This window comes from Scophthalmus maximus, chromosome 20 (genome assembly GCF_022379125.1).
Source record: "Scophthalmus maximus strain ysfricsl-2021 chromosome 20, ASM2237912v1, whole genome shotgun sequence".
In the NCBI taxonomy this organism is placed as follows: Eukaryota; Metazoa; Chordata; class Actinopteri; order Pleuronectiformes; family Scophthalmidae; genus Scophthalmus; species Scophthalmus maximus.
In genome coordinates, this window is record NC_061534.1 from 11,612,054 (window position 1) to 11,629,783 (window position 17,730).

The 17,730-nt window shown below is 43.8% G+C and overlaps 1 protein-coding gene across 7 annotated transcripts in view; it reads left to right on the forward strand.

Annotated features, from left to right (window-relative positions):
- ctif (CBP80/20-dependent translation initiation factor) overlaps nucleotides 1–17,369 on the forward strand; it is a 48,557-nt gene extending 31,188 nt beyond the window's left edge. For 2 of the 7 annotated variants that reach the window (XM_035608236.2, XM_035608238.2), the window contains 6 exons: nucleotides 797–877; nucleotides 4,711–5,332; nucleotides 6,503–6,802; nucleotides 9,210–9,365; nucleotides 13,479–13,532; nucleotides 14,541–17,369. In XM_035608236.2, the coding sequence (XP_035464129.2) occupies nucleotides 797–877; nucleotides 4,711–5,332; nucleotides 6,503–6,802; nucleotides 9,210–9,365; nucleotides 13,479–13,532; nucleotides 14,541–14,762 (1,435 nt within the window). In that variant the 3' untranslated portion in view covers nucleotides 14,763–17,369. Of the gene's footprint in view, nucleotides 1–796; nucleotides 878–4,710; nucleotides 5,333–6,502; nucleotides 6,803–9,209; nucleotides 9,366–9,484; nucleotides 11,339–13,478; nucleotides 13,533–14,540 lie in introns of those variants that run through there. The other 5 variants (XM_047329467.1, XM_047329466.1, XM_047329470.1 and 2 more) reach the window with 5 other exon arrangements.
- The last annotated feature ends 361 nt before the right edge of the window (nucleotides 17,370–17,730 follow it).

The following is a 17,730-nucleotide window of genomic DNA, read 5'->3' on the forward strand; positions in this document are numbered from 1 at the left end:
ATTTGTGTATATGCATCGTTTATACACGTGTCCCTGAGGTCTGCATGTTTTTCTGCAGCTGCGATGAACAGTTTCTGCCTTTTACCCTCTGGGCATGATGACTCACACTTATCGACTGTAATCTCCAATTTATTCATGCATGCATGTGTGCACAAACAGTCACTATTTTTCAGTAAGTTCGACTTTTCTTTATTTTAAAACTCGTGAAAATGTCTAAACATTGGTCAAGAGTGATGCAAATGTTCAGTCGGGCAGTCGCAATCCCACAGTTCATTAAACCAGAGTGTTGTGGCTTGTATGAAGCTCGGGCCGTGTTATTGACTGTCCAGCCTACAGCCCCCCTCCGCGGGCAAATCGATTCTCCAGTCTGGGTCAACCAATGACCATTGGTCCACGAATCCTCCGTCCACATACATGTACACTCACAGCAACCGACATGATTGATCATCAGCAGCCTCCCTTTTCCCACGATCATATCTGCCGATTCATTTCACCTTGTTAGTTCCCATAGCATCCTTCAAGTCCTTTACTTCTGTGCATGTTGATTGAAAGACATAGTTATGAACCTGTAGTTTTTGTGTTTGCTTCCCTCCTTTGCTTGGCACAAACCCCTCCAACCTTTTTCTTCTATATTCTGCGGTGTCTCCTGTAATCTACAACCCCCCTCCCGCCGTTTTTCCACAAATTGTTCTGCCACTTTCCTCTTCCACGCGTCATCTGTCCCTCCTTGTCCTCCTCCATTCCTCCATCCTTCCAATCACCTGCATTGTGGCATACCCTCCTCTCCTGCTTGTAGAGCGGTTGATCATTTCACCCGAGACCAGTTAACCATACTTCTGCCCACTGGCCCCGGGGGAAGGCGACATGTCTCAGCCAGGTTAGTGACATAATGAGCCCAGGCCCAGAGCACCAAATGGAAACTCTGGAGAATGTCCGGACCCAGCTTTCATATCTGAAAATTGTATTTGATTCATTCTCCTCTCCAAAGCCTCAGCATCTAAAGAGCAACTGGAAATCGGTGTGAAAAGAAAGAAGAACTCCTGGTGTGGGGGTTTTTCTCCATCAGATTTGTGATTATTCTGATATAAAAAGTAGGTAGGATGAAAATTTTAAAAAAAGAATTCCGGCCAAGCAACATCAAACATTTAATTCAACTGTGATTCATGTCATCAGAGTCATCATCTGAACCCAAAAAAAAGAGTGTTTACTCATTTGATACAACAGTCGATCACGCCAGACAAGATCTGTTAAAGTAACGAGATATTGTGAGATGAAATTTCATTAGCGGCCCCATCATTTATCCTTAATGCAAACATCTCCCTGGCACTAATGTGACTGATATATGGTCAATCCGAGCAATACTCCAGCTACAGCAGAGCAGTCATTAAATAAGATTAACATTTTATTACTGTCTCACTTTCACCTCCCTGCATCACCAGTGGAGACAGTCTTATTAGAGTGGATCCTAAACCAACAGCTACAGTAGAGAGCAAATTAATCATCAGATGAGCCAAGGTGTTTGTCCCGGGAGGGGGGATGTATATTCCTCAACTCCAGACTGTCTCCCTGAGACGTCTGCAGCTTTAAAAGATTATGAAATCTCACTCTGTGCAGTCACATTCAATGAAATCTCTCTGAAACTATTCCTGTCAGTCAGATTTAAGCTGTTACACTGAATATAAAGATTAGATAAAACCTTGATAAGCAGCCATGTAATAATCAGAAGTTTGCTGTAGAGAAAATAAAAAATAAATATGAACGTGCTAAAAGCAGCGCCTGACAAGAGGGTGCACTTTAACCAATAGGTGTTTCCATTCTGTTGTTTTCGTGAACATTTTCAATTGGAAATGCCAGAAACATCAAAATATGGAAAAAAATATATATTACGCTTTGCTGAAGAGGGAAAGTTGGTGTATTCATTAAAGCAAAATGTGACAATGGAACCAGATTCGATCCTAACTGGACTTAAATGTCCCGTGTGGATACTCTTTTTTATTACGTCATCATATTGCGCCCTGCAATGCTGTAATGGCCTCTGACAGGAAAGTTAGTTGAGCTGTGTGATTATAGAAGTTGTTTCGGGCTGATGCAGAGCTGACTCTGAAAGATGCTGTGAATATTTGCAAAGTGCTGGAGCCAGACAGACTGCTGAGTACATGAGAGTCCAAAGATGAACAGTCTCCCAACCTCCCCAAGAGAGTGGAGCCGAGAGGCCGAGCGAGAAATAAACCAAATGGATAATCACAAAAAAAGACAAAAAATATACTCTGCTTTTGCCAACACACACACACATACAGAGAAATCAAAAGGGGCTTCAGCTCATGATCATTGTCATTACCAATCAATCTGCTGTTAGTCTATCAAATGTAAAAATAAAACGGCAAAATGATCTTCATAATTTCCTCATGTAAGAGTCCACATTCCAAAGTTAATCAGTTTACACAGATATAAAGCAGAAAAACAGCAAATCATCAATCTTAACTAATAAATACATTAAATCCATCAAATCCAAATAGTTGCAGATTAATCGTCTACTTGTAGACTAATCATTACAGCTCAAAAACTAACAACTTCATTTTTTAAGGTGCATTTGTGATATGTTCCTTTCATTTGTTGAAGACTAACATTTACACCATAGACAAGTGTCTTCACCCGCTTTGTAATACAGAAGTACAGTTGACAAACATATTGTAGGCGACTGGAGTTATACACTGGTTTGTCTCCAAGTTCATCCACCATTTCCACCGAGCCTTAGGGACTCAAATGTTCGTTGAGCCCTTGTCCACTTTTTACCACTTCTTTTTCTCCAAAGGTCAGTTTTGCTGATATATGAAAATGTGTCCATGCTGTAGTCTGTCTAAATTACTGCATTAAATGAACTATTGATAAACTTTCCTTTTTGTTCAAATGAACCTGTCTGCAAAATTATCTTTTGAGGTAGAGGTTTTATTCTCCCTTTGGGAAAAGATCAAATAGTTTGTGATTTTGTCTGGCTCTGTCATTATTATTTTCATTATTTTTTTGTCTGGTAATCAAGCTATTGAAGGTTTGCTGAATTAAAAAAGTGCAAGGAAAGGCTTTGTGAGGGTTGATGTAACCCACATTACAGTTATTGGCAATGACATACTTTCTCTGCTCGTCAATCCAGCCTCCCACAAGGCTTATAGAGTCTGATGAATGACACATACTTAGCTTTTTTTTGTTTTTGTCTTTTCTTTGTACTGTCTCTTTTCTGTTATCCTCATCCTCTGTGGACGTATTACTGATGTACAATAGGCCGACGTGGCTTAAAACTGTGGCTTTGTGTGATTTTACAATGTATGCATCTGTACATGCACAAATGCCATGTCTGTGCTGCATACATTCTAATCACTAGGATTAATTTCAAACATATGATCTGGACTTTTTGTGTCTGTACACAACTTTCAGCATTCATGCTGTTACAGTTGTTTTTTAGTTTAGTATTTGTTAGGCAGCTCGTATTAACTTTGGCATCTATAGCTACTTTACATCTGCAGTTGCTAAGGAGGTTAATGAAGTCTGGTCAACTGGAGCAGGGCATATGTATCTGCAGAAGCTATACGTGAGAATGCAAATATCCTTAAATGTTGCCCCGCGCATTTTCCGGATCTTTTCCCACCAGTCCCCTAGTCAAGTTTCCCAAAACATGCCATAGTGAGCCCATGTAAGAATCCAGCAGGAATAATCTCCCAAAAAATTCACAGCGAGCGAGCGTGTGAACAAAAACACTGCCGTCCGCAGTGGAATTATCGTCATGTCCTGCCTCGTGCGTGCTTTACCCAGACGTCACTGGATATTCTGGAAATGTTCCTGCTGTTGTTACATGTTGGACAGACTGTCAACAGTCGGTTCTCATAGTCAAAATGTTGGATGCAGGTGTAAAGACATGACGGGGGCTGAATTCATATTGTAACTGGGTCAGAGCTTCAGAGGATTGTGGTCAGAGAAAAGACAAAATGAACCGACAAATCATTAATATGTGAGAGCAATGAAAGCTATCCTGTCTGGTTCAAAATGACAGAGGTGTTAAATCCTCCATTTACTTTGTTACTTTATGTCCTCCATATACTGTTGTTGCTGTTTTTTTGTTATTTTAAATAACGGCAGACATTCATACACACATTGCAAAATTTCAAGGTGTAAAATGCAATTTTGGAGTCAATTTGTATCTGAACAAAGGTGAGATGGTTGCTGCTTGTTGAGTTTGTGATAGTTCACAGGCTGAGGCCAATAATTGGTTGCCTCCTCAGTGCCAGGGTGACTAATCCAGCGGACCATATGTCAGCGGCTTGTCAAGCCCAGAGCCAGTGCAGCAAAAAGGACAGAGCAATGCAGGACAGGAAAACACAGACGCACGGGGCATCCACATGTAAGCAGGCGTTGGGCTTTAGAAAATGTATCTATTTAAATATTGCGTCAGTAGATGATAGGTTACCGTTTGTTGCTGGCTGTGAATTGTGATAGTGGTATTTACAGAAAAGCACTGGTTAGTCACTATGACTAGATAAAGATAAAGAAGATAAACAGAAAATGGACCATTAAGTTTTAGTGAGTTTTAGGAGGGAGCCACTGAGGTCATGGTGCCACTGAGAGGTGGTCAGAGTGACGCAGAGCAGTTTAAGGTACAAGTCTGCTGCTGCTGCTACAGTACATCACGATGAAGCTAACTGAAAACTGCTCTGATTCCAGGAGACAGCAGCGGCCTCAGGGAGGAGGAGGAGGAGGAGGAGGAGGAGGAGGAGGAGGAGGAGGAGGAGGAGGAGGAGGGGGGAAGAACCAGCCTCAGCAGATACAGCAACAATCGCCGCAGCACCAGAGGGATCAAACCCAACAGCAGGCTCCCAACCAACAGCAGCAGAATATAACAGAACTGGGAGATAACAGAAACAACAGTGCTGACCGGCCGCCCCGCCTGTACCAAGGAGGACATGGGCAGCGCCAAGGAGGACCCCCTCACTACGGGTACAGCCAGAACAGGCGCTGGCACCACAATCAGAAAGGTCAGGGGCACGGACAAACAAACACAACAGGTGACAGAGGAGTAACCCCGAGAACAACCAAAGAGACTGAGAATGTAAGAGCGGCTGAGGAGCAGTTCAGACCGCCTCAAGACTGCAGCCGTAAGAGTCCCGGTGAATCACCCAAATCTGAGTCAACGCCCATTACGAATACTTTCCCAGATTGGCCGGTTAATAAGGAATCTCCCAGCCCAGCGGGAAGTGGAAAGGCAAGCGAGGCCCAGTCGGAGCAGCCCAAAGTCAGCCTGCTGCAGTCGTCAAAGGAGAGGCTGAGGAGGAGACTAAAGGACAAGGTACCGGAAAGCTGCTTAGTGCCTGTCAGTCAGTATTAAGGCAATCAGGACTAATGTGCATGTGTACACATGCGCTACCATTTGGTATTACAATTACTTTAATTATGATCTCGCACACAAACACATACGCTGTCATTAATATACGAACATGTAAGCACGCACTTTTCTCACTGTGTTACTTGAGGCATTTATCTACTTAGTTAACAGATTTTTATGATGTTTTTTTGCAAATGTATTAAAAAGGGGAAAAACATCATATATCAGACAAGTGTTTAGACCATTTGAACGCCTGAACTTTAGCTCAGTTGCCTCACATTTCTCTTGATCATCAGCCAGAGAGACCATCAGCTTCTTGGAGCATCTTTCTCACCAAGGCCCTTTTCACCCCAATTGCTCAGTTTGGCTGGGCGGTCATTTCTCCAAAGAGTCCTGGGTGTCCCAATCTTCTTCCATTTAAGAATTGTGGAGGCTACTGTGATCTCGGGAACCTTCAACCTTAAATGTTTCTGTTGCCTTCTCCCGATTTGTGTGCCTCAACACAATCCCGTCTCAGAGCCCTGTAGGCAGTCCCTCAACCTCATGACTTGGTTGTTGCGCAGATATGACCTTTTTGAGTTATACGACCTTATATAGACTAGTGCCTTTTCAATTCATATCCAATCTACTGCACTACTGGTGGACTCCAGTCAGGGTGTAGAAACAGGATCACAAGAAAAGGGAGAAACCAGAGCTGAATTTTGTGTCAGAGCAAAGGTTCTAATAATAAATAAATGGTAGTGAAAGTAATGGTAGTATGAAAACAAACATACGTTTTACATAAACCGAAATATTGACCAATCAATTGTATAAATTTGAGGCTGTGGGGTGGACAAACAAAGTAATACAACCAGATTTCATCAAGACATTAGACTGGTACTAATGCTAATCTTTCTACCTGCCGTATACATTCATGCTTATGTTACTGGTGCAAAACTCTTAAGAAATAAAATGTCACCCGCAAACCATGAAATATACAATTATTGACTTTATCTTTTTTTACTGGGTCTGACTGACTGGCATCATCAGCTCCCTATCAGTAATACGCCTGAAAAATTGGTTCAGCTGTTGAAGTGAATGTCGTTTCACCACCATTCAACTGTCACTAATGTCCCGTGTCCTCTGCCGCCTCAGGAGGAGGCTCGTGTGGAGGCGTCGGGCTCTGGGTCACGGAACATGGACCGGCTGGTGGACCTCCTCAACAGCATGAGGAGCAACAGCAGCGGCGTGGAGCAGCAGCTGGCCTCTTTCATGGAGGAGGCCCAGTGCTCGGCACGGTCGGAGGAGTCCCTGACTCAGGTAGTCGGCACAATCTACGCCAAGGCCATGTCGGACCGGAGCTTTGCCGCCACGGCCGCCAAGCTCTGCGACAAGATGGCGCTGTTCATGGTGGAGGGGACCAAGTTCCGATCGCTCCTCCTCAACATGCTGCAGGTGAGAGCGCCGAGAGGGATTCGGTTTTGTCGTAGATGCAGCTGCGAGACACACACGCCGCTAAAGTCCAAACAACAGTGTTTCTGCAGGGTTCACAAAGTCTGACAATCTTACCGGCCTAGATTTATTCATTATTATGTTGCTTTTAGCACAGTATTTTTCAGCATCGTATACAAATTCCTGCTGATATAAATAACCTTATTACTTCAGCCTGATGAATTAATTTCTGTCCATTGAGGCTTGTGCTAAAATCCACATTTGCCCATTATGAGTCGGTTAGCTTCCAGTTAGCTAGTGTAGCTAGCTCAAGATTTGATGCTGCTGCCTCAAACTCCACCAAAAGGGATGAGACGGTCTCTTTCAGCAGTTAGTGTATGCAACTTCCACCCTCATAATCAGTTTTGCAAACATTCAAAACAGCAGTTACGACTAATTCGAATGAATCTTAAGCCTTTTTCATACTACAGACAGTAAACTCAATGCTTTCTAAGACTTTTCAAGACTTACAATTATCATGAAACCAGATGCCTGTTTAAAAGCTCACAGTAAGATATTGGCACTTGATAACACAGTAGATGTTTTTGGTAAAACCATTAATTGTTTATACGACATACTGTGTTTCGTTTTACAAGAAGCCCGTCCAGGTGGAAGCCAACTGTGTGTGTGAAGTTGTAAATGTCATTGGGCAAAGAAGCAAACCTAAACACCCAGTGGGGAGGGAGGCAGAGACCCCCCTCACCCTCCATCCCCTCGGTGTGCGGCACTGTAGTCTCGCACCCACGATGAAAACATCCTCTTCACTGCTCCTCTCCCCCTCAGTGCCCCCCATGAGCTGTCTTACCCCAGAACGACACAGGCCAGTGCCTCGCTCCTGCCTCCCCCCCCCCCCCCCTCCCCTCCCCCTCCCCCAGTAACCACACCGCTCCTCCCTTTCACCCATCGCTCCATCCTGAGAGACAAACAAACTCGCCAGAGCGGCAGTCTAGAAGCAAGCAAATAAGACATGCACGCTGTCATCAGGTGACATTCAAAGTCTAAATGTTAACCCACCCTGCTGCCTCACCTCGTCTCCCACAGATGCTCTTCCCAGCTTCACTTTTTCGTCCTCCCTTCTGTTTTTGTTTTTCCAATATAAACACCCCTTTCTTTAGATGTTGAGATTTTTTTATCCCAGACTCAGCAGTAGTGAATCCCGTGTTAATCCTCTTTCTCCACCCCCTCCCCTCCACGTTTATTTAATCCCCTTTTATCACAGCCACATGGTCCCTTTTTTATTTCTCACTTTAATTCCCACTTCCCAGCCAGCAGTGGACCCCCTCCTCGTCTTTGACATTTTGGCTTTTTTTTGCTTTTAAAACATTTTAAATGTCATAAGTGGGCTCGTGAAGGCCATCCTTAATGATGTTGCCTCCAGACCCCTGGATCTCAATATGGGGGTAATTAGTGTGGGACCGCTCTGCTCTATTAAAAGACAGGCATCGGGGTCTGTTGTTGCTTTGATTAAACATAGCCAGACTGTTACCTATGAATTATACTCTTTATTTAGCGTGGCTGAGAAGTGGCCTTTTTTTTAATGCTGTTGGCTCCTTCTCCATCATCTACTGTACCTACCTGAGAATATCTATTTTAATAATTCTGTCTTTTTTTTGCACTTGTGTATCTCCCCCCATTTTGTTGGCTTGTCGTCAAATACCATACCAATACCAATACAATGTCCTTGGAGGTGTATGAGAGGCGTGTGTCGTTGTGTGCGTGGTATGTTTGTTTTTGACAGTGTGAGTGAATTTTCTGTTGGATCCATTCAAGGCTGCGTATTTTGTGCAATACAGTACAGTACAGTCTGTCAGTCTGTACAGTCTATCACAAACAGGCCTACAGCATCGCTGTATGACAGAGAATCTAAGCTGCTCGTGTCTCCAGTTCGCTTCAGTCCACAGTAATATTCAGAACACTTTTGGGGAAGAAGAATACCATTCAAAGCCGAGTGTGTTGCTCTGACTCTTAATAAAGCTTCAGTTTAACCTGCTGCGCAACATCTTTTACAAGTGCACATTTAGCATTAACCCATATTAATCACTTCTGCAGCTCTGAAACTGTTCACTACCCTTCACTTTCAAACCAAATTAACATATTGTCCTGCACTTTTTGCAGATAAAAGAAATTCATGAATTTGTTTAATGGGTTTTTCGGCTTTAAGTACTTTAAGCTGCTGGGTTAATACATTTGCCACCTACAAAATCTCCCCATCAGAGATATGGTAAAGATGTTAATGGTGATTACCTCCACTGCTGATGAATTTATGAAACACTTAAACACCCACCTACTTAGAACTTGAATTACATGTTTACAAAGCGTGTGTTCCAGCGTATTTTCCAAATTAAGTCATATTTTTCTCCACCCCCCACAGAGGGATTTCGCCCGTCGAGAGGAGCTCCAGCAGTCAGATGTGGAGGGTTGGTTGGGTTTCATCACCTTCTTGTGCGAGGTGTTTGGCACCATGAGGAGCAGCTCCGGAGAGCCATTCAGGGTGCTGGTGTGTCCCATCTACACCTGCCTACGAGAGGTCCGTATCCACATCTGTACCTTATTCGTCAATACGTTTGTCAATAAGCAGTCAATCAGCCCTTTAACCCTTTGAAGAGGAAAAGCATCCAGTAGCGTCTGTGTGTCTTGTCTGTTCAGATCGATGTGTGGTGCCGGCCAGTTTCCTGTATTTGGCCAGACCTAGTCTAGACTGTAGACACCACAGTGGGGTTTGGTTAGCGGCGCAAACAGTCAGGACGCCATCAGTTCCAGGAAAATACGTGACCTCAGGTTCAGTTCCCATCAGCTGGTCATGCTCTCTTACACACACACCATGGAAACCAAACAGGACAGCCGCAGCAGACACCGCGATACAGAAGTGGTTAACAGCAGATGGATTATTGAAAGGGGAAGCAATGGGGGGGAAGTGGGGGAGCCTGTGGTCGGGTTGACAGTTAGTGCACAGGAAGTTTGCTCATGGCATAACAGGTAGAAGAGAAGAGAAAAAGCGAGAGGGAGGTGACAGAATCTGGGAGTGAAAATCATTTTTGTCATTGTGTAGTTGGAGCGTCAGAAAATAAATAATTGCAGGGCTGAGGCACGTGCCAGGCAGTTTTACTGCCCAAGTCCACACCTTTGCCAGTCTGGCACTCAGTGCACGCACCCTGCGTCTGGCTAACAAACACAATTGCAGACAACTAATTCCATCCACACCCCGTCTGAGCATATGCCCAGGGCACTATCTCAGCTTGTTAAAAGGCTCGGCGACAGTGTGCAGTCAGAAATACACACAAACTCACCTCCAAATCCCGGCACCAGCAGTGTCATGTGTGGCGCTATGATGCTAAGTGTGTGAGAACACACCTGTCAACAATTTCAAAACACGTGAGTGTGTGTTTGTTTGAGGGGCCCATATGCTTGTTTGGCGATCTCGATTTCCAAAAGCCATTGTTCCTGATTCGTATCCATCTGCTGTTTTGACTATTCTGCTGTAACATGTAGTTGTCAGACTCCAGCTACAAGCAATGTGCCATAACGTCTGCTCCACTCAGTGTGTGTGTGTGTGTATTGCATATGTGCCTATCGTGTCTGGGTGTTGCTGTATGTTTTTCAGTGGCAGCAATGAGGTAACATCTGTGATGTGTTGATAAGTGTGTTTGCATGTACGTGACGGCCCTCTGATGGCGAAACTGAGTCACATAACCCACATTATAAAGTAAGATAATCATTGATAGCGTCTGCATCAGAGTAGCATTAGATAGTATTTGAAAATAGAAATAGTGTCTGTTTCATTACGATCATGAAAAAAATATCTTGTGCGGTAGAATCAGAATCGTGTTTATTGCCAAGTAGGTTTCCACATACAAGGAATTAGCTTTGAGAAAGACAGGAACTTAAAGTACAATAAAATTAAATATATAAAAGTATGTGCAATGTGACATTAAGAGATACTGTACTCACCCTGTTGTTATGAATAGACATTCTCGCTATTGTGTCTTTAATGTTGTTCTGAGAGCAAAGCGGGAACTTGTTGTCGTTGGGATAATAATGGTCTGTAGGATCTTCACCACAAGGTCCTTTCACATCACACAGTCATTTGATCCATCGTCTATATAAAAAGTTTAATAAGAATAAGACTTTTTTGTTGAGTGTAGTCTGGCCATACAGGGTTGTTTCAGCGCGTTGCCGTCGTTACACAGGTTGAGAAACTAAGTGCATAAATCTAGAACAGTGATGAGCCAAACAACATGTGCATTAAACAGTTGAAATCAAAATACTCCAATCAGAAGTACATCATTACCCAGACTGTGGTATGGAAGTACGTAATGTCACAGCCTATGGTATAAACTCAATTATATCTTACCTAGATCTGGACCTTATATTAAAGGAGACACTTTATGCTCATATTCAGGTTCATAATTTTAATTTGGGTTATTACTTGAGAAAGTTACCATACTTTAATGTTCAGTAAACATCAGTTTCCTCAGACTGTCCATTCCTGCAGCTGCTTTTTCCAGCCTCTGTCTGAAACACTTGGTTTTAGCTCCTGTCTCTTTAAGACAGGAGCCCATTCTGCTCTGATTGGTCAACCACTTGTTGGGCGCGTGCCAGACTAGCTGCTATGCATTATGAACATCAGTAACATGGTGACTCACAATTTTTCGGAAGTATCGGAGGGACTACTGATGAGGAGCTTCCTTTACTTCGCAGACCTTTTACTTACACAAAAATCATATATAATAGTAAAGGGAAAACTTAAAAAGTATCATGTCTCCCCTCTAAAAAAGACAAAAAAGGCCAAAACGTAAAACCATATTTTTATTGAAGCAAATGACCAGTATGTGGCCAACAGAGGACTTTATCAGGATATTGGTTTGCAGTTGCCCACTGCAGAAAGTCTGGCCTCACACAGTCTGCTTGTGACATCAGAGGCTCTTCACATTTTGCCTTGGTATTTCTCCATTGGAGACAATGATAATGAACTGTACATGACTTGTATCAGCACCTTGATATTCTGAGCATGGAGCAGCTGGAGGTGTGTTAGATTCTACTTTCCGTTTTGTTAATGGGCCTTTTTGTTCCCCGTTTAGTTACATACAGCAGTAATGCAACAGAAACAGAGTAATCTTATGTAATGCAACTGGTCCTGACGCTGTTGCTATGCAACTAAATGAAACCTGGTTAAAGTTGAAGTAGTCATAATCTTGATGAAACATGTTTTGTTGGTACATCCTCTCTTTTTTTTGGGCCAACAGTCTGATGTGAGGTTTCAATGTGTTTGAGTAACATAGTCGAACGGATGTAGACCAAATGAATAAGGATGTTTTCTTTTCACTCTGTGTTGTTGGGTGTGTTTCCTCTGATCAAAAGGATCACCACTGCCCTAGTTTTTTGTTTTTTTTATGTTCCTGATCAAATGGTTGTTTTTGTTTTCTTAGTGAAAAACACTGTAAAAGCAAATGACACAGAATCCCAAGGTTTCCCAATGCTGAGAGTGGAGAGCTTTGTTTCTTGATGATGTAACAAACCAGTGATCTGTCTCCGACTGTCTTCAGCGTCAGCCGAGGGTATGTGTGTAAAGCAGCCTCACAAAATGAAAGTTATACGGAGTGATGGGGTGTATGTTGTGATGCAGGAATGGTGGAGGAGCACTAATATCATATGGGCGGGGGGAGATGTTGCAACTGATAGAGGAACGATGATAGATAAGTATAGATTAGACCATTTTTAACACATTGAGCGAAAAAACTACTCTGTTGGCTCCCCAGGGAACTCATTATGAGCTAGTCCCGCTCGTCACACCGTGAACGACTAGACTCGTGTTCCCACATCAAACGGCCGCACTGTCACCACTACCGTCTGAGCACGGCGAGGAGCTGACGTCTGCACAACCGCCGGGCACTATCGATAGGTGTTATACAATTAAGCTTACGCTGTGGAAACGAGAGACACGCTCGTGCCGAACAAGGGTTTGGCAGATTTTCATCAGATGGTGGTTATCTCCATCACGGGTTCCCTTTCACTAGAAACTTTAAAATTAAACAGATTTTTTTCGCAGCAGGGTTGTTTAGCTTGTATGCAAATGCAGAGAGGAGCTGCAGGTTCCATGTTCATCACTGCGAGGAGAGATGTTCCAACACCATTTTTCCCTTCATGAAGCCGATATGGAGTACCGATCCAATACCAGTGCTGTGCATTTAAAAAAGAAAAATCTACATATATGTATATATATATAATGTATTTTAACAGCTGTTTGGAAGTCATGATTGCTATCATTGCTGTATGGCCTGGCTCAGAGAATGAATGTCATAGAACTTATCTAGTTTGACAGTCATAACTGAATCTATATATATATAACATAGTGTGCACAAAGCAGGCTTTGATATGTGATCAGCTGTGGCTTGGCAGGATGAAAGCACTGTATATGTTGTCTTCCAATAGTCAAAATGTCAATGAAGAAAATGTTTACAGTCCAGATTAGGGCTTTTTCCTTCTGAACTGATTGACGCACAAACATTTGCATTCGCTAAATCTCCCCCTGTGGCCTACTGTACACATATTTATACATCTGCTAGCCTTGTTAGCAATTGCTCACTATGCAGATCGTCCTGCTGTTAATACATGTGGATTTGTCTGTTCTTGTCTCTTTTAGCTGTTAGAGTCCACAGACATTAAGGAAGATGCAGTCCTCTGCTGCTCCATGGAGGTATGTATCCCCCAATACACACAAACAGCCCTTTGAGGTCCGTCTCAATGTGAAAATGTCCTCACTTTGCAAAATTGTCCTCATTTCCAAGGTCTAAAACTTAAACAGGTCCTTCCAAATATAGACATACGGGACACAAATAGAGAAGCAAGAGGATGAATTCTTTTAAGAACCAGGCAACAACATTGTAGAACATCATAACAGATATGTGGTTTACAAATACTAACACAATATATATTCAAATCCATGAACACAATTTTTTCTTTTAATACAAAGTTGTAGTCCCCATAATTAGTAGTGTAGTAACAGTAGAGTCCAGACCTGTTCTTCAGGCTCTGTGCTTCAGCACATTCAATTTGAAATAAATGTATAGACGCAACATTTAAATGCATTTAACAAATTATTTGTCGTCATGTGTGTGTGTATATACATGTGTCAAGATGTTTAATTGATAGAAAATGTGTCAATGAAAGGTTTACACAAAGTATAAAAAAAATATTATTTAAATGCCAAGTCTATGGCTTTAAACTGAGTATGTTTACATCACTATTGAAGATTATGGAGGTTCTGGACTGCATCTTTTAATTTTGTGTTCAAACTATCTCTGCCATTCTCCTCAGAGTTATGAATAATAGTTTTGCAGGTGAATGTTTGTTTAAAATCAAACCTGGGTCATTCAATGACAGTAGAAGCTTTGTAAAAATACAGAAACCGTCTGGTGAGCTCTCGTTAGCAGTTGCAAAAACGCTCAACATCAACAAAAACCTTTGTAGCCTTGATTATCTCACACAGACATGCTGGATGAACTGTTAACTTCCTCAACCCACCCCCATCTGTGTCACTCACGCGCGCACGCGCGCACACGCACACACAGAGCTCTATGGCCAGAGGGTGTGTGAGCCTCTGCTGTCTGACTGTAACTACAGTATCCAGACGTGTTCAGACCTCTCTGACCTCCTGCCTCATTACTTCCTCCCTTCCTACCTCTGTCCCTTTTCCCTCCATCAGTTGCAGAGCGCCGGGCGTCTCCTGGAGGAGCAGCTCCCCGAGATGATGACCGAGCTCCTAGCGGCTGTCAGGGACAAGATGCTTTGTCCGGCCGAATCTCAGCTGACCCGCTCCCTCCTCATGGAGGTCATTGAGCTGCATGCACACCGCTGGAGCCCCCTGGAGGCTCTCACCACCCAGTACTACAACCGTACCATCCAGAAGCTCACCACTACTGCCTAGGTGCCAGCTGCCGCCGGAGGAGAGGAGACATTTTCACTACAAAACAGGAACTTCATAACAACACCACCCTCTAGCTGAAATAACTCAATGCTTGACATGGTTATTGAACGCAACTGTACAATTCACTAACATCTCCACGATAGGTGAACACTGCCACAGACAAACCACACACCGGCCACCACAGAGGTGGTCCTTCAACCATCCAGGCAAAACACCACACGTGGCGTTCAAACAATAACGAGCGTGTCTGACAGATTTGAGAGAACGCTGGCAGAGAGATGGCCAGTAGGGGCGAGCTTGGCCACACGGAGTGTGGGTCCTTGTCTGGTTGTGGCTGCTGCTTAGGGTTAAAGGAGGGAGCAGACAAGAGAGGGGTCACACAGGGGAGAGGAGAGGGCAGCAGCCTGTCTGTAGGGAATAGAGAGAGGTGGGTCTGTGTCGTCTGTGTCGGTCTCTTCATTGTGCTCGTTGGCCCCGCCACCCTCTCCTTCCCCCAGTGTCTTTCTCCTTCCCCCACCTCTGTCTCTGCGTCAGCCCCTGGGGTCTGTGGGGCTGATAAAAGGGAGGAGGAGGCAGGCAGCAGACAGTGCTGTCTGTCTGGGCCGTCTGCCCCCGCCGGGCCAGGGAACCAGGTCAAAGGGTCTCGGTGTGGAGCTCCCAAAGCTCCTCCCCGCCTTTGTCTCCCCAGCTCCCCCTCCACTGCAGGAGGCCTTTTTGTGGGGACGAGACAGCGGGCCTGCTGGGCCGAGGATAAGGATCAGGCTGGCCAGAGTAGGGTGGCAGATGGCTGCTTGAGCCCTTGTGAGACGACACACTCCTAACACACCCCCCTTGGCTCCCCAGCTCCTGCTCCCAGAGCTGGGCCCAGTGTGACCAGCAGAGTGTGTGTGTGGGGGGGTGGGGGGGGGGGGGGGGGTTGTCCAGCATTAGAAAAGCATTAAAACAGACACTGCTGTATGATCACTCTTGTTTTTGTCCTACAGGGGAATGTCTCGTCCCCTCCATTAAGCTGTGCATGTCCATGCTTTGTTCACCACATCATTGACACAATTGTTATATATATTTTTTTTTATGATTTATTGTTTTATTATTGTCTTGTTTTTACGATGAAATGTACGTATGAGATAGCGGTAGGCCTCATTGCACAGGTTTGATTTGTTTTTGCACTGTTTGGAGGCAGTTTGCTTTAAAAAGAAAATTCTAAATAAGCAAACGTTTGGATTTTAATCAGTGCTTGTGGTATTTGAATATGAAAAGTCTCAGTGAGAAAATATGGGTTGAGCGTAGTGAGCGATTTTAGGATGTTTTAATGGACTAGTGGCCTTGTCAATTAACCATTTTATAGGCACTTGTTTTGGGGCCTGTAACAGCGAGGGAGCGAGTCAAGGACTTAACAGTTCACAAGAAAAGTGATGTGACGGACTAAAAAAGAAAATAAGCATGGCACACAGAGAAACAGAAGCAAAATGCTTCTTAAAATGTTCTCTAACTCGAGCCATTCTTTGCAGTGGACATTTTGCAAGTGTTTAATATCGACTATATTTGATTGTTTTTTTTGAGGAAGAAACAACAATTAACCCACGTGTTGGAAAATGGTGATGACGAAAAAGAAGAAACTCATGTTGTAGGACCTCATTAGCTTCTCTCATACGTGACCCTTATTCCAGCTAACGCGTGTAATATGATATTGACGTACCGAGCCAATCACGTACCATTTGTAAATGGGCTCTATATATAATCTGCATACAGTGTATTTGCAAGTATTTAAAAACAAGGAAATAGAGGGGAATAGTGCAACAGAGGAAGACTGTGGCTGTTAGATGTCGGCTTTCAGCTCCGTGCATCTCTACTGGGAACTGAATCCTCGCTTGGGAGTCACACACATGCATACTCATACCTAGTTTCCCATTGACCCTCTGTGGGCAAGTGTTTTTATATGATTTTTCTGTCTTGCATCAAGAATAAAAGATCCTGTGTGGTAGGAACACCCCCCAGAGGACTAGTTAGTGGAGATGGGTGATTTGAGCTCACATATTTTTGGGAGGTTCTGCCTGATTATCTGTAAGTGTGTGTTGGCATAAGAAGTGACTTGTTTTGCTGTCTTTTTTTTGTCCTTATTTTGTTTCTAGGTTTCTATTTAAATTATATTTAGCTCATTTATATATATATATAATTTTGGTGGGTTTTCAACACATCTCAAACTGTCGTGATACCTTGCTTGCTGGCAAGTGTGTAAGTGTGGTATTACTGTGTTTTACTTTGTGAAAAAGAAAAAAACCCATCGGCCAGTTTCCATTATGCAAATAGTGGCTCCCTCTCACAGCAGATGGGTGCAGGTGGGGATCCCCCCCTCATCTGTGGCGCTGGAGCCTCCCCCACCCCACGTGCCCTTAGACCCCTCTGCTCGGGTCACATGACTCACTCGACGATTGAATGAGATGCACCTTCATTTGCATATTCTCATGAATATTGACAAAAAAAATAATATTGAAGGCTCCGGTCGATGCACAAACAAGTAGATTGGCGACAGTGGGTCATCTTGTTTGTTTTGTTTTTCTTAGCAGCTGAAAAATAAACTAACAGGAAAAAACATAAGACGTGACGGAACAAAACGTGTGGTCTGTGTTTTTTATGTCAGCTCCCTCAGTGGCACAGTCACACGAGTCAATGTGCTACGATGAAGATGTTCTGGCATCACAGAAGAAGCACGCACGCACCCCCGCCCCCCCCCACGGCCATAACCAGATCGACTGCGTAACTAATCTTGGCACCACTGTTCACACATGTGCACAGTGAAGCGCCTCATTTACATGTCTTCGCCTTTACATCATCACACATTAAACAGACCACACTTCAGAACATTTACAGTAGTGTGTGTGCGTGTGCGTGCGTGCGTGCGCGCGTGCGTGCTGCAGAGCGTCCTTGGACACTGATTTGCCTTTGGTTGGCCCTGACACATGCCTGAGGC